At 41.3% G+C, this 15,123-nt stretch overlaps 1 protein-coding gene across 4 annotated transcripts in view; it reads left to right on the top strand.

Moving 5' to 3' along the window:
- mgat5 (alpha-1,6-mannosylglycoprotein 6-beta-N-acetylglucosaminyltransferase) overlaps positions 1-15,123 on the top strand; it is a 91,609-nt gene that overhangs the window by 35,696 nt on the left and 40,790 nt on the right. For all 4 annotated transcript variants that reach the window (XM_044344732.1, XM_044344730.1, XM_044344731.1 and 1 more), the window contains 5 exons: positions 2,978-3,054; positions 5,904-5,993; positions 10,747-10,818; positions 12,981-13,142; positions 14,499-14,668. In XM_044344732.1, coding sequence (XP_044200667.1) covers positions 2,978-3,054; positions 5,904-5,993; positions 10,747-10,818; positions 12,981-13,142; positions 14,499-14,668 — 571 coding nt within the window. The remainder of the gene's footprint in view (positions 1-2,977; positions 3,055-5,903; positions 5,994-10,746; positions 10,819-12,980; positions 13,143-14,498; positions 14,669-15,123) is intronic.

Here is a 15,123-nt window from a genome sequence, read left to right as displayed (position 1 = left end):
AATGTTAATCCTACGGTGATATTGGCTTCCAGGGATATTGAAAGCAATGTGGAAAATACATCAGAGAGATTTCCCTCCCCCCCCCCACTGCAGCTATGTGAATTTCGTTTGTTGTAGAGAAAAAAAACAATTCAGACAGCGTCAGAGTTTGCATCATTGCGAACTGGATACGGCCCCGGCTCTCAGCTCTTTGTGGAGTTGTGTGTTATGGAGTTCAGGTTACCGAGCCAAAGGTGATGCTGCTGGCTGACAGTCATCCATGACCGCAGAGTAATGGCCAGTCTGCCGCTGTCGTTCCAATGACTTACAAAGACGATTCAGCTGACCTTAAGTGCTGCACAGCCTGTAGAAAAACACGCATGTAGCATCTGTGATGTCACCCACAAATGTTAAAGCTTCAATTAGAGTCTTGGGAGATAAGGGAGACTATGAAATCACAGCAACAAGAAAGAAAAAGTCTTTACCCACAAGTTTGCTTTGTAAAAACAGCTTTGAAATGCCCCGTCACCTATGTGTCTGTCTGTCGAGTCAGACGGGAAATTGACGCCACCAACCAGCCAAATGACCCTCTGCGGTATCTTGGCAAGGAGGTGGCTATTTTTCCTCCGAGCTGCTTATGTACAAGCTACTTTGGCAGGACGCCACCCTTTATCTGGAGGTTCCTTTCAATTCTAAAGAAGCTAGTAAGCTCTTTCCAGCGGATCAGCCATTTCACTGCCGTTCAGTCCAAGCAAGGTGTTAACAATTCATTTTAAATAGGTTATTAGTTAGTTAGCTTGAAACAATTATGGTTAGGATGTCAGGCAGTTGACTTTTGCTCTGGAATGTCTTTTCTTTGTTATGGGAAACACATTCACTTTTGAAAAAGAAGCTAGGGAGAAACATCTGGAAGAAGATGGGAATCACTCATTATGTTTATTGCCCAGCTGCAATAAACATAGTGATGCTTGACACTGTGTCTATCTAGAAAACAACAATTTGAATCAACTGTTTAAGGAACCTCCATACAATCTCTGACTAAGATCCTGCTGTCATGCCTGTCAGCGTTAACCTCCAGGGTCTGACATAACTGATGGCCCAATGACCTGGGGCTAATCCTGGTTCTGGGCCATCCTGCCATCAGTTATGCCCTAAACTGTTTACTAAACGTAATGGGTATACAGTCATGGGTGTCCTAAACTGTACTGATAGATGTCCTTGTGACCAAAACATTGACACGTTTTAATAAATCAATGCAGAGGTGATAAGTGTGTGCGGGAATTGACTTTTTTTCCCTTGGGGGAAATCGATTCCCTGCACCACAGGAGACTAAGCAAGTGCTGTACATGTTCCCTTCTACTCTTATCCTAAACTGTACACCCATGACTCCATACAGTCACTATAGCAAGAGATTTGACAGCAGCAACATTCTAAAGCACAAATAAATAACCATCAAACAGACGCTCTTAGTTTCGTTTTCTTACTCTGCATTCCTGCTTTTCATTCATTCATTAGAGTTCAACTCTGTGTCTGTAGAGCACAGGTGGCTGACGGAAGCAGACAGAAGGAGCTCAGAGTGAACACGCACGCAAACAAATATCATTATGTTCTTCCTCTCACTGTTCTGTCTTAACAAGTACATCTCTGCACATCTCTCAGCATCGTCTCAGTTTTTGACACAAGAGTTTTATCATCAAGATCATCCAAACTCGCTGAAATGTTATTAATTAATGTTAAATGCTGTTGTCTCTATGTATTCCATACTCTCTGGCTTAACACAAAATATGACATATCCATGACTAAAGGAAAAGAACCACATCTAAAGGGAACTTCACTGTTATACATATTATGTATACAATGAATAAATCACCAAAATTATAGAAAATAAAAGAGTTATGTTCCTATTTGGCTGCCAGGCCAGTGAAAATATACAAGGGGGCCAGTAAAACTACCGGCCATGTGGGCCTGTGAGGGGAAATATGTTAGCTTGGACACTAACCTCAGTGACAAATTCATCGCATTTCTTGTCACGGCTTCACAATGAAAGCCTGTGTTTGTCCAGTTGAATACAGCTCTGATACGGCTGTAGGAGAGTGAACAGTAAACAAGCTGATATCAATCAGTGACATTAAATTACTAACAGTAACGCTTGATTACATACTGCATCATTTCCCTGTGAATCCCTTGTTTGTATTAAGGTGGTTTGAATCCCACATGGGAACGGCGGACTCCACCACTAACACTTAAACCTACTATATAGAGAGGTAATCACTGAATGTACCGTATTCAATGAAATATTGTAACTTTAAGCAGTTAACTACAGTGAATTAGTCAACAAAGGGAATAAAGAAATGTTTGCCATATGGGCGGTGCTGGGAGGGTAAATGTATGACACAGCTGTTAGTGGCTACAGTCCAGTCCAGTGCATTTTCATCTGCTGTGAATGATTTTCCCACACACACACACACGCACACAGGTTCATTCAACAGACATTAGCCTTTCTTTTCCTATGTTCTATTTTCAGTCAGTGATCACAGTTAAGCTAAATCACCTTTGTAAACAGTCATACTCCTGTGTGGATTGACAGACTGTGATTGACAGCTAAAGCATGCAAGCAATCAGTGACGGGTCGGACTGAACCAACTCAAAGGGTGGTCCGAAAATGTGTGTGGTTTTGTTTTTTTACTTCTTGTTTTTGTCAGTTGCTGAAAACAGTAAAATGATTGATATAGGCTGCTTAAATATAATCAGCTGATTGCAGGGGCTGTATCATGATAAGTTTATCTTTAAAAAGACAAAAAAAATGGAGTAGCAAAACCATAACTTTGCTCCCTATAATTGAATAATGGAGATGCATTTGCTCCACTTGCTCCATTTCTCAGGCGCCTATGAACCTACAGACAAAGAAAGAATTTTGGAGCCGACTCTCTTGACCTTATCGATTTTCTCTCCTTCTCTCTCTCTCTCTCTCTCTCTCTCTCTGTTTGTCTTTCTCCAGACCTCCTAAATGGAGCCCAGGAAAAGTGTGAGCTGCCGCCTTTGGATGGTTTCCCTCACTGCGAGGGCAAACTCAAGGTGAATCACACACACACACACACACACACACACACACACAGTAAACACACATAAACCCTCTCCATCTCACTCCGCGTGTGTTTGTCTTCCACACTGTTGTTATTACCATGAATAGCTCGTTCGAAATAAATAAAAGAAGAACAAGGTCGGTAGCTTGAGGAAGAAAAACAGCGCTGCCTACAGAAATTCAAACTAACATAAGCAGAACATCCAGAGACAAAGATTACCCCGTACCCGCACGCCCACACCGTTTGACTGACAAATGTTCCTCGCCGAAGCGCGGAGCAAAAAACACCACGAGCATAAACAGGGATCTTGTGTGTTATCGCTGTAATGTTTTTTTTTTTCGCCAGAAAAAGAGCATCAGGAGCGTAAACAGGTAACATATTGTGTTGATGTGATATGCAGTAGTTTGCAAGGCAGTGGTGCGGACTGTTGACTAGCAAAGTATGCTACAGCATGATGTTTATCAAGGCAGAAAGCAGTCTGGATGCACCTGTTAACAAACTGGTACATCCAGACTTTTAAGCATATTGCAGAAATGCAGGTGTTTGGAATAAATTTAAGAAAGTGACTAGTTGTAACAATTAAATTTAAAGCTGTAATAAACATCTGGGGGGGGGGGGGAGCACAGTAAAATAACAGTAAAAATATATCTGAATGAAGTTTTCTCCTTTTAAAGCTTTGTTTCTCTACTAATATCAACATCCCTTTTTATAGCTCATTTGTTTTAGTTTGCCCCGACCAATCAGTAGCGAGCAATGTACCCATCCTGCCAAGACACTGAAGAGTAATCCTAAAAAAAAACAAAAAAAACATGAGTAAAATTAAGCTAAAAAACTAAAAACAGGCATGTTAAATAAGTTGATTGGGAAAAAAAGTAGTAGATTTGATATTACATGCATTTATCCTTATATACATATATAAATTATACATATACTGTACATACAAAACATATAGCTGCATCATTTATATAGACACAGATAAATTAAAGGTCATATACCTGCAGAGAATGGACAAATTTGTCTTTATGCGTTATATAATTGTATTTTTATGTCATCCAGAATCCATCTTTTTTTCAAAGATCAAAGAAAATGTGTAAAAACGAGAGTTATTATACAGTATTCTAATTTTTTCCTACTAAGCTCCAATTGGTCACTTCTTTCTGTAACCCGGGGGAAAACGGCGGTCAATGAGAACAACAGACTTATATGAATCATAGAACAAAATCAGAGCTTTGAGTGGTGATTCACAGGTCTGGAACCCATCTGACCGATCTAAGACCACTATTCATTTCCCTTTCAGCTCTAGTTTTGATCCAACTACTCCCGAGTACAGTTAAAACTCAAAACTCATACATTCCCCTAGAACCACGCGGTCCACGTGCAAGCTGGAAGACCAAACGTCATGCAGGTTTAATTTCACTTTTACTGGCAACGGGGACTCTTAACTGGCCCACACACACACACACAGACACAGGTGCATACTCACAAATAAGATCCACACACAGATGTACCACACAATTCCAGTCCAATGTGTTTCCTTGCATGTGTATGTGTGTGTGTGTGTGTGTGTGTGCGGGTCTCCCTGGAGCTGATAGGACCCTATCACACACACCATCTGCTCAGCCAGTCCCAATCCTCTACAGATACTGTCAGCATTTCCAACTGGGCGCCGGGCGATGCCAAAGCCTGCCTTACACATGCACTCACACATATACACACACGCACACATAAACACACAGAAAATGAGGCTTGCTTTTTGCTTGCAACATTTCAAAAAAAAAAGACATCAAAATCGGTATTCCACAGCGGTTTTATTATCACACATCCAGCACACAATTTGTAACATCCGACAAATCAGTTTTCCCTCTTTACAGAGTTCTCAGGTTGTTATCTAAGCAAAAAAAATAGTACAATCTTCATGGCTTCACCATCAAAGCCCATCTGCCAAGTTTTTCCCCCCTCTATGAACAGCTTTGTAAACTCCATTTTTTTTTACATTTCCCTGTGTGCTGCTCCCTTAGGTTACTGTAAGTCAGCATGCATGTACTCCAGCCTATAAACTAAGCAGGAGAGCTGTCAGTCCACGTCAACAGCCCTTCCACTCTGCACATAACCAGACACAGAAATCTGCCCGCCAGGATCATATCACAAGAGAGCAGATAGAGGAGCATAAACTCTACTGCACCTTTCCCCACTTGTTTGAACTCTTGTTTACCTTTAGAAATTTTTTATTGAAGATGCAAATTCTTCTGTCTCAAGTCAGCTATGCCATTTGCACATTGATTTATCTCCACACATGGGAGCTACCCCAGAACATCCTCAGTCGTTTCCTGTTGGCCGTCGAGCGGTTCCTCTGGATGACTTGCACATGTTGATAAAAGGGAAATTGTCTCTCTTTTATATATAAAACCCCAGATTTGCCCTTTGGTTCCAGGGATTGAAGCCAATGACTTCTAAAGTCACAATCTTACTTCTCCCTCTGAGCCAAACAAACAAACTGGACTATTTCCATGAGGATGGTGAAAAGTACAGCAGATGGGTGGTTAGTACTATAGATTTTGCAGCTATGCATCATGTATTTTCACTCTTCCCACATACTAGAGTCACTGCCGGTAAATTGCGACATCAACCTGACCTTTTCTCTACTCAACCAATACATACAACTATTATTAGGATGAAAAAATCCCCTAAATGACAGCTGTTTGACTGTTAGTTTGAATACAAGATACTGATAAAATACATTTGGCTCCTATTTTTTTCTGAGATCCAAACTGATATCAATGTTTGGGTGAGTAAGCATGTTGGGCTCTGATTTTAATCCCATCGTCTCCTCCTTTTCCTCAGTGGATGAAGGAGATGTGGCGCTCAGACTCCTGTTATTCCAACTACGGCGTGGACGGATCCACCTGTTCCTTCTTCATCTACCTCAGCGAGGTGAGCCCTGTGTGTTAATTGTAAATGTATATTTAAGGTTAATGAAGTGTTTGTGCCCAGCAAAAATAGTATATTTCAAATGATGGACGTTTTCCACTAAATAAGGAAATGCAGACTGGTCACAGCATGACTAAGCCCTCCTTACATGAACAAAATCATCAATATTGTATATGTGTTCTAACAGTAACACTGGTGTTTTCTGAGTTTGACTATATATTATTGGATGGCTAGTGAGCTTGTTAAATTGGCTTTGCTATATCAAGATAGAGACTGATAAAAATTTGGGAAACCACAAGTAGTTTCAGTAGCATAGCAAACAAAACACTGTGTTGAAATGAGAAGCACCAAAATAAAGCACCAAAATGTTTCAGGTTATAAATTAAATTATTAGGAAAACTGGAAAAAATAATTCTGGCATAAAAAGTATCAGCTTTAAGGAGAACTTGAAGGAGGAAGCTGGTGATATTCGATATTATTGTTACTTTAAGTAAAACCCATGAAAAGAATAGTCTGTCTCTTAGCAATTTTCAAATTTCCTACCTTATCTGTGGCTCTTAGCCTCAAGCCCATTCTTCTTACTGAAGATGTAAATCTTTAAAAACAAGCCAGGAATATAATTTCATAAAAAAAAGGCTCATTCATTCCATAAAACAGGAGAGCACTGTAGTTTTTAGTAAACAACTCAAACTCAGACAAGAGTAATGTTTGTGCATTTGCTGGGGACTATTTTCAGCTGCAGATTAATACTGGTTGGTACATTTTCACTCTAAAATCTCTGCACCAACCTTCAAGAATGACATATCAGTGGAACATTTGCATTTTAACATTTTGGATTTTAGTCATTTAGCTCCTAATATTAAAAGCGATTTACAGCGAGTGAGAGAGTATAGAAAGCTGAGATTGCTGCATCACGGCAGCACAGACAGCCCATTATGGAAAAAAAAAAGGGAGGTTCAGAGGCCCTGACAACATCCCTGTAACCTGAGAATGATCACATAAGAATGAAGCGCTAAAAATACGAGCAAAGGAGAGAGATAGAGGGGATTTCATTTTTAATGAGAGCAAATTAGAGTGTGTTGAAGAGGATGGTGTGGGATAAAGGGGAGATGATTCAGTGGGGAGGGAGGGAGGGAGAGGAGAGGAGGGGCGGAGTGAGGTACTTCTTAAAGAGATGAGTTTTCAGCCTACAAGGGAAGATGTGGAATGACTTTGCCACTCTGCCTCACTCTCTACATATCCTTGGCAAAAAGGAGAAAGCAGCTAGACCAGCATGTAGGACTCCTATACATTATTAACAAGCCCCCCCCCACCTCCGGACTTTTCCACATTTCTTCTTCTTACAACCGCAAATTAAAATGGATTTTATTGGGCTGTATGTAATGGACCAACACAAAATAGTCCATAATGTTGAGTGTTGAGTGCATATATATTCACCCCCTCTTCTGTGAAACCTCTAACTAAGATCAGGTTGCAACCAGTCGCCTTCAGAAGTAACATAATTAGTTAAATAGAGTCCACCTGTGTGCAATTTAATCTCAATATAAATACACCTGTTCCTTGAAGGCCTCAGAGATTGTTAGAGAACATTATTAAACATCATGAAGATGAAGGAGCAGGTCAGGAATAAACTTGTGTAGAAGTACAAAGCAGGGTTAGGTTATAAAAAAAAAATATCCCAAGCTTTGAATATCTCATGGAGCATCATTAGAAAATGGAAAGAATATGTTATAACAGCAAATCTACCAAGAGAACACCTAAAGTGACAGACTGGGCAAGGAGAGCCTTATTCAGAGAAGCAACCATGAGGCCAGTGGAAACTCTGAAGGAGCTGGAAAGATCCACAGCTCAGGTGGGAGAATCTGTTCACTGGACAACTCCTCAAATCCAGCCTTTATGGAAGAGTAGCCTGAAAGAAAGCCGTTGCTGAAAGAACGCCATAAGAAACCTTTGTTTGCAGTTTTCCACAAGCCATGTGGGAGACACAGCCAACATGTGGAAGAAGGTAGTCTGGTCAGATGAGACCAAAATTGAACTTTTTGGGCCTTGCGGCGCAGAAACCCAATGCTACACATCACCCTGAGCTCACCATCTGCACAGTGAAACACGATGGTGGCAGCATCATCCTGTGTGGATGCTTTTCATCAGCAGTTACTGGGAAACTGGCCAGGACTGAGGGCAAGATGGATGGAGCCAAGTACAGGGCAATACTTGAAGAAAACCTGTTTCAGTCTGCAAGAGACTTTGAAATGGGGCAGAGTTTCACCTCCCAGCAGGACAATGACCCTACAGCCAGAACTGCACTGGAATGGTTTAAGGCAAAGAATGTTAATGTCTTAGAAAAACCGAGACCTCAATCCAAATGAGAATCTGTGGCTTGAAAGACTTGAAAATCACTGTTCACAGATGGTCTCCATCCAATTTGACTGAGCTTGAGCTATTTTGCCAAGAAGAATGGGCAAAAATTGCAATCTCTAGATGTCCAAAGCTGGTAGAGATATACCCCAAAAGACTTGTAATTGCAGAGAAAGGTGGTCCTACCAAGTATTGACTCAGCAGGGGTTGAATTTCTGCATCCAGTAGATGTATGCTTCTTTGTCTTAATTATTGTTTGTCTCACAATAAAAAGTATTTTGCACCTTCAGTGTGCTATGCATGTTGTGTTAACCAAATGGTAAAAAGCCCAATAAAATCAATTTGAACTCCAGGTTGCAACACTGCAAAATGTGGAAAAGTTCAAGGGGGGTGAACACTTACACAAGGCTCTGTAAAAGCCTGTGTTTCTTCAAGAAACACTTCGAGACTTCTAATTTAGCTTGATTTGTCTTTGCCAGACCAGTCAACAACGGCCAGATATTCATTTCTAGTGACTCACATAATCTCGCTGTTAATTCTAGTTAAACTAAACTAAAATTCAATCTGATGATAAATGCTTTTGCACACTTTAAACACTCTGTGTTCTCAGATCCTGAAAACAGCTCTGCTTCCCATAAGACTCGACTGCGATTCATCATTTCAAAGATCCTTTTGTAGATCATAGCCATGATTATTATTCTATTTGATTCTTCAGTGTGCCACGCGTTCACTCTCTCCTCCAAACGAAAAATGTCCGTCTCAATAACTTCTTCCATCATGCGCGAGTTGTCTTTTTTGTTTGTTGTAAACATAGCTAATAATGGCAGAATATTTTTAAAAGAAAAGTAAGATTTCAGCGCTAACTTTTCTCTGGAAAGGTCACCAACCTGTTATGAATATTGTATATGTGCTGAAAGCATTGCAGTGAACTAAGAAAGAACACAGAGAGCCTGGCCTGTTCTGTATAGAAATAGAAAGTGAGATGGACAACAGCAAAATCCATTAGGAGGAGAAATACCTCGTCTCTCTTGCTCTCCGTTCGTCTCTATTCAGTGCTTATGAAACAGAAAGACTTTACAGGAAACAAACAGTAAAGAGTAACAGCCCTCAGCCTCCGCTCACGGTCATGTGATCTCACGGTTGCCATGGCAGTATGCATGCATTTCCATTTCCAGCTGAATCCATCACGGCTCGCACACACAGACGCTCATATACGAACCCTACGCCATGTATAATTAATACTTGTCAACCAGCGCATTAACCTTGCAAAGGGGCAAACCAGAGAGGGCAGCATATCATGATGGATGTCAGCGATAGAAGGTCAGGGCTCCGCCAGCATGGTATGTGTGTGCATATATGAGAGTTGCGGTAAACACACACCCCTTCCTCCTCCTTGTCTCTTCTCTCATTGCAGAGATAGGCAACAAATCACATATGCACCCACACTTCTCCATGATCTTTGCTATGCCACTCATGCTTGATACAAGAGGAAGGAAATGCTGAGACAGAGAAGTAGAAGTTGAGGAAGAGAGGCGTACAATTTACATCAGATGTAATCACGGAGAGATGGGCCAGTCATCAAACGAATGACACAATTAATGACCTCTCCTCTGTGTATTAGCGCGTCACACCTTTTCAGCTCGTTCGCAGTTTGGGGCGAATAAATGAAGACTGCGCACACTGCCCATTGGTCAAATTCACATAGATAACTTGAGACGAAACACATCTTTTATAAATAAGTTAGTTGAAAGTAGCTGCTCCGCACCACAGCACAAGACAAAAGAGCAGCAGTTTGACAGTTGTTGTTAGCTTCCTGTTTCCCTCAGGTTCCTCCTGCTTAAATATGTTTTGTATTTTTACTGACTTAATAGTTTATAGCATCTCCAGTCCAGTGATTCTAGTGTTATAGTATTTTATTTTATGTTTACTGGAATAATCTAGAAAGAGGTTTACCAAAAATCTCTTTAGAGTGATTTTTCATACAAACATCAGACTATTTCTTTCCTCAGCTTTTTCTTGCAGGATGAATACACGCTTGCACTCCCATAAGCGTCTCCTCCTCATGTTATATTTCAAGTTCTTCCGAGTTAAACAGCGTCAAAACAGTCCTGCATTAGATCTTATTTAGCTGCACTTTATGCAAATCAGATAGCTGCAGCTGGGTTCATTTACATCTTTAGTCTCAGTAAATAACCTGCCTAATTCAAAAATTACAGTCAAATTTCACCCTCCGGGCTATAATTCTAACAAAGCCTCACTTTGAACCATGCATTAGCTGATATTTGTTTGTGTGTGTTTGCCCATTTGTTGTGCTTGTATGTGAGTGCTGCTTAAGAGTTAATAAAAGGTAATAATATCAGTCTCTAGTGCTCTAAATCTGTGTTTTTGTTTGGTTCAATAGGTGGAGAACTGGTGTCCTCGTCTGCCCTGGAGGTTAAAGACCATAAATGAGGAAATAGACAGGAGGGGACAGGTGAGGAAAAAAAAACACACTACAACTACTTTAGCTGCTCTTTCAAGATGAGCCGTTTGAGGGCTCTCATCACAAGACAGCTAATGGTCTCTTCGCACTGCTGCGCTGCACAAACACATATCTGTATTGTTACAAAAGCGGGCTTGTTCGGATCTCCTTGCAGTCGCTTGCAGGGGAGAAAAAAAAACGGTCACTGGTATGTATTTGGGGTGTCAGATTACTCTCCCCAAAGTGTCATGGCTGTGGTCCAAGTGGCTTGAATGTATTAATATCAAAGAAGCTTGCATATGTGTGTGTGTGTGTGTGTGTGTGTGTGTGTGTGTGTGTGTGACAACTTCAGACTTTATGACAGAGAGTTTTCCATTAGCATACATTTTTAAACCAAGTCCCTCTTGACGTTAATTCCCACTCCATCATCATCTTCTGTAATGTTGTGACACCCTCAAAGCCATTTTATGGAATATTACATTTCAAGCAAGTATGTGAGTTGGTAGCATATAATTGTTTGAAAGGGCTAGTTGTATCGAAATGGGAGTAAAGCATAAGAGGTAATTTCCACCGCCGTTTAAAAAGGGAGGCAGCAAATGAACAAGCGGGCCTGATCCGAAGTGTCAACATGCCTCGACAGCATAAAAGAGCGGAGCAGCTCTCATAGACCCAAAGCTGGAGTGATGGGATCTTGAGACAAATCTGGAATAATGATCTTCTATCCCTGCCAATGCGGCAGCTCACTCAAATCCCACTAAGAGCGCTTCTCTGGGCCTACAGGCTTGTGCATAGTCCACAGTATCAGCGCTTGAAAACACACCCCCACCACCACCACCCCCACCACCACCCCACTCACCCCTCTATCCCTCTGCTGCGGGTGAATCAATATTAAGCACTCTTCATCCCCTCTCTGGATGCATCAACTGCACTGAGCCCTCTGCGGTGGGGGAGATGCCATTTGACAGGCTTTGGAGATTTTAATTCAGGCCCAGATTTTAATAGGTTCAGTCCGCTGAAGTGATTTCCTGTCGCGATGAGGGATGCTAATGCCCTGCAACAGCCTTGTTTCAGCCACCTTAGCAGCTGGTAATGACACTGTGGTTTCTCTGCCTCTTTCTCACTCACCGCTCTTCTTTCTTTCACTCCAGTCCGTCCGCAAGTCCTTGAAAAGTCTAAGAACATTAACAGCAATGAGAAGTCTTAATATGTTCACCTTATAAGTCAGATGAGGCAGTTTTATTATACCGCAGTGTGTTTTATTGATTAATCAAATTCTGTGAATGTGGCCGGCTGTGACCTCAGTTTTATTTCCATATTCCGTATTACATGACTTTCACTCGCAGTCAGACGCCTCTCTTACAACACAGGAAGGGCAGGGTTTTGTTTTCATCCACATCTCAGTTCATAAATATAGAGACATCATCTCCTCTTTCTCCTTTCCCTTTTCTTCTCCTCTTTCCTCTCTTTCTTCTCATAAATCAGCTATTAAAGGTTGGACCGAAGCATTCACTCCTTTTTGCTCGTAAACAACGGAGGTCTTGGCACTCAGACGGCTTCAGTATTTGTTGTTCCTGTCACCATAAATACAGTCTGAATTCAGGATATTTCTTTCACAGTTTTCACTCTAAAGATTTATACTAAGGTTTCTTTGAGATCTTGCTCTCAGGAGAGAAGTGAGTCATACATTGTCGCTACAATGGCACATTTTTTTTTTCTGTAAATATCTCTCACAGTTTATGATGGTTATTGTCACTTCAACAGAATCACTTGAATTCCAAGAAGAATGATTATAGAGAGATTTCCTGGACAAATAAGACACATTACAGCCTACATTCATCCATTTAAAATATAAGAATATAAGATTTAGGCAGTTTGGATTCTCCCTTAAGCATTTGTTGTTTGGCTTTGACTTAGCTGCAAAAGCTCAGCTCTTATTGAAGGTTTTCCCTCCAAGAAAACAGCAATTTGGAAATCGCTGTAGTAAATATTGAAATTTTGAATCAGATCACATAAAATTTTAAAGATCTCCTCGGGATTACGTTATGACAGCAACGGAAAAAACCAATAAAAGAGCTTGAAACAAACACAAATAGGTAAGACGATACAACAGGCAAAGAGATCAACTGAACATAATGTTGTCTCTCTCGTGTGTGTGTGTGTGTGTTTGCTCGCAGGCGGAGATCCGCACCAGTTTCGAGGAGCTCTACCGAGTGATGTCACAGCGGGAGGAGTTCCGTTGGATGATGCTGAGGATCAAACGCATGGCTGAGCCGTGGGTCAGCGCCATCCGCTCGCTGGCTGCCAAGCAGAATCTGGCCAAGCGTCGCAGGAAGAAGGTCAGGGGAAGGAATATTCTACTGTATTAGATGCTTTGGGGTGGCGTTTTGTTTACATTTTTGGCGGTCAACACAATTAATGCGTCTAGAGTTGTTTTTCTCTTTTTTTGGGGGGGGTTTTGTGTTGATAAAGTGTGTGTTGCTCTTTCGCGGTAACACAGTTACACAGCTGTTTATTATTTATTTCACAGTTCTTGCCGGCTGAAACATTAAATGTGTCACTTCCTCTACGCCCAAGCTTTTTTTTTTCAGTAAATTCCTCCCAGACACAGTGTTCAGAGCAATGAATTATAAGCTTTTGTGAGCAGGATCTAAGCGAAGTACGAACCAGTTAATATATCACACACACTAACAGGTGCAAGCAGGCAGAATGAGTTCAAAAACGGATAACTTATTTTGAAAAATGCAACTCCTGTGATTTTTGCCATTTGTCGTCCTAAAAATGACAAGAAAGAACTTCTTAGAATAACTTTCTGAAAACCACACAAACCACTCTGTACACACACACACACACTTCACACTTGTGGACCGCCCCACTTTAGCTCAGGGAGATGATGGTGTTGGGGAAGGACTGAGGGGACTTAGGAATTTCATTGTGTCCCAAGCTGGTAGCAGCTCCCAGCACTGAATAATGTACTCCACACTTTCCACTGGCCTTGTGAATAATTCACATCACATTCCCATGATACTTTGGTGCTGATGCAAAGCAGCATCCCCTCTCAGTTGAATCTATTCAATCTATAATTAAACAAAGAGCATTTTTCTCTCTCATTTCACTCTCTTAGCACAGATACTTTCAAAGCCAGTTCTTTATTTCAGCCGCTAATCTCTTTTGGATATTAATCCGCACATATTAATCCTTGAATAGTGTGCTCTGGGACTGGGGCTGGCTGTCAACGATGAAAAATGCGTCGGTCACTTCTAACAAAGCCCGCTATTACTTTCTACCCCTGCTGTGGAACACCGCGTTCCCCCCTGGCGACCGAAAACCACCCCGAGCGTGCGTGTGTTTGTGTGTTCATACTTGACTTTAGTCGCATGTGTTTTTCTCAGCATGTGCACCATGCACCTGTCAGCATACATAGGAAAAGTGAAACTGCCTTCACAGTTCCCTGCTAGGATAAAAAAGGCTTTTTACCCTCCCTATTTAAATCTTTTCAAATGGGAACCAGCAGGGTGTTATTTTTCCACTTCTATTCTATAGACGTTTTTCACATTCTACCTCTTTTTCTACATCAATCTGACTAGAAAAGTAAAGCCAACCCTCTGATTTCACTGATGTCTTTCAGCTTTCAAATGGGTGACTTGTAAGTGTCACTGATTTTTATTCCCTACTTTTTCGCCCCCTTCCATCAGATCCTGGTGCACTTGGGCCTGCTGACCAAGGAGTCGGGTTTCAAGATAGCAGAAAACGCCTTCAGCGGGGGCCCACTGGGCGAGCTGGTCCAGTGGAGTGATCTCATTACCACCTTGTACCTGCTGGGCCACGACGTCCGCATCTCGGCCTCCCTGGCTGAGCTCAAAGAGTTAGTACCATACATATTAAGTATCATATCATGTCTAAAATTCACCCTAAATGGACAACTTGTACTGGGTTTTTTCAGTCACTGGTTCTGTATTAGCCAAATGCAACCCTACTTTAGTGCCAGAAGTGAAAGAAGCAGCTTTTGTTTCCCACCATTGTTCCAACTCTGTAGGTAAACCAACAACTTCCCCGGTATTTGCTTAAGGTTATTTGACTAAGGGTTAAACAAATGTAACTCACATGCCATATGTCTATGATATTTGTCAGTGGCTTTCCAAGGTAACATCAACCCATGGTCCATTGTAGACTGTTTCCTAAAAACTCAAACTGATGCACTGACTCATGCTGACAATTTCACCTTCCGCTGAACCCTTTTCTCAGTAAGGCAGGCTGTTTTTACATTCTTAATGTTCAGTTCTCATGGCTGGGGTTTAGTTTTAACATCAACACAAATTA

The sequence above is a fragment of the Thunnus albacares genome, chromosome 24, assembly GCF_914725855.1.
Source record: "Thunnus albacares chromosome 24, fThuAlb1.1, whole genome shotgun sequence".
Taxonomy (NCBI): domain Eukaryota; kingdom Metazoa; phylum Chordata; class Actinopteri; order Scombriformes; family Scombridae; genus Thunnus; species Thunnus albacares.
Note: the sequence above shows the minus strand (reverse complement) of the source record. Positions and strands in the feature narration are given on the sequence as shown.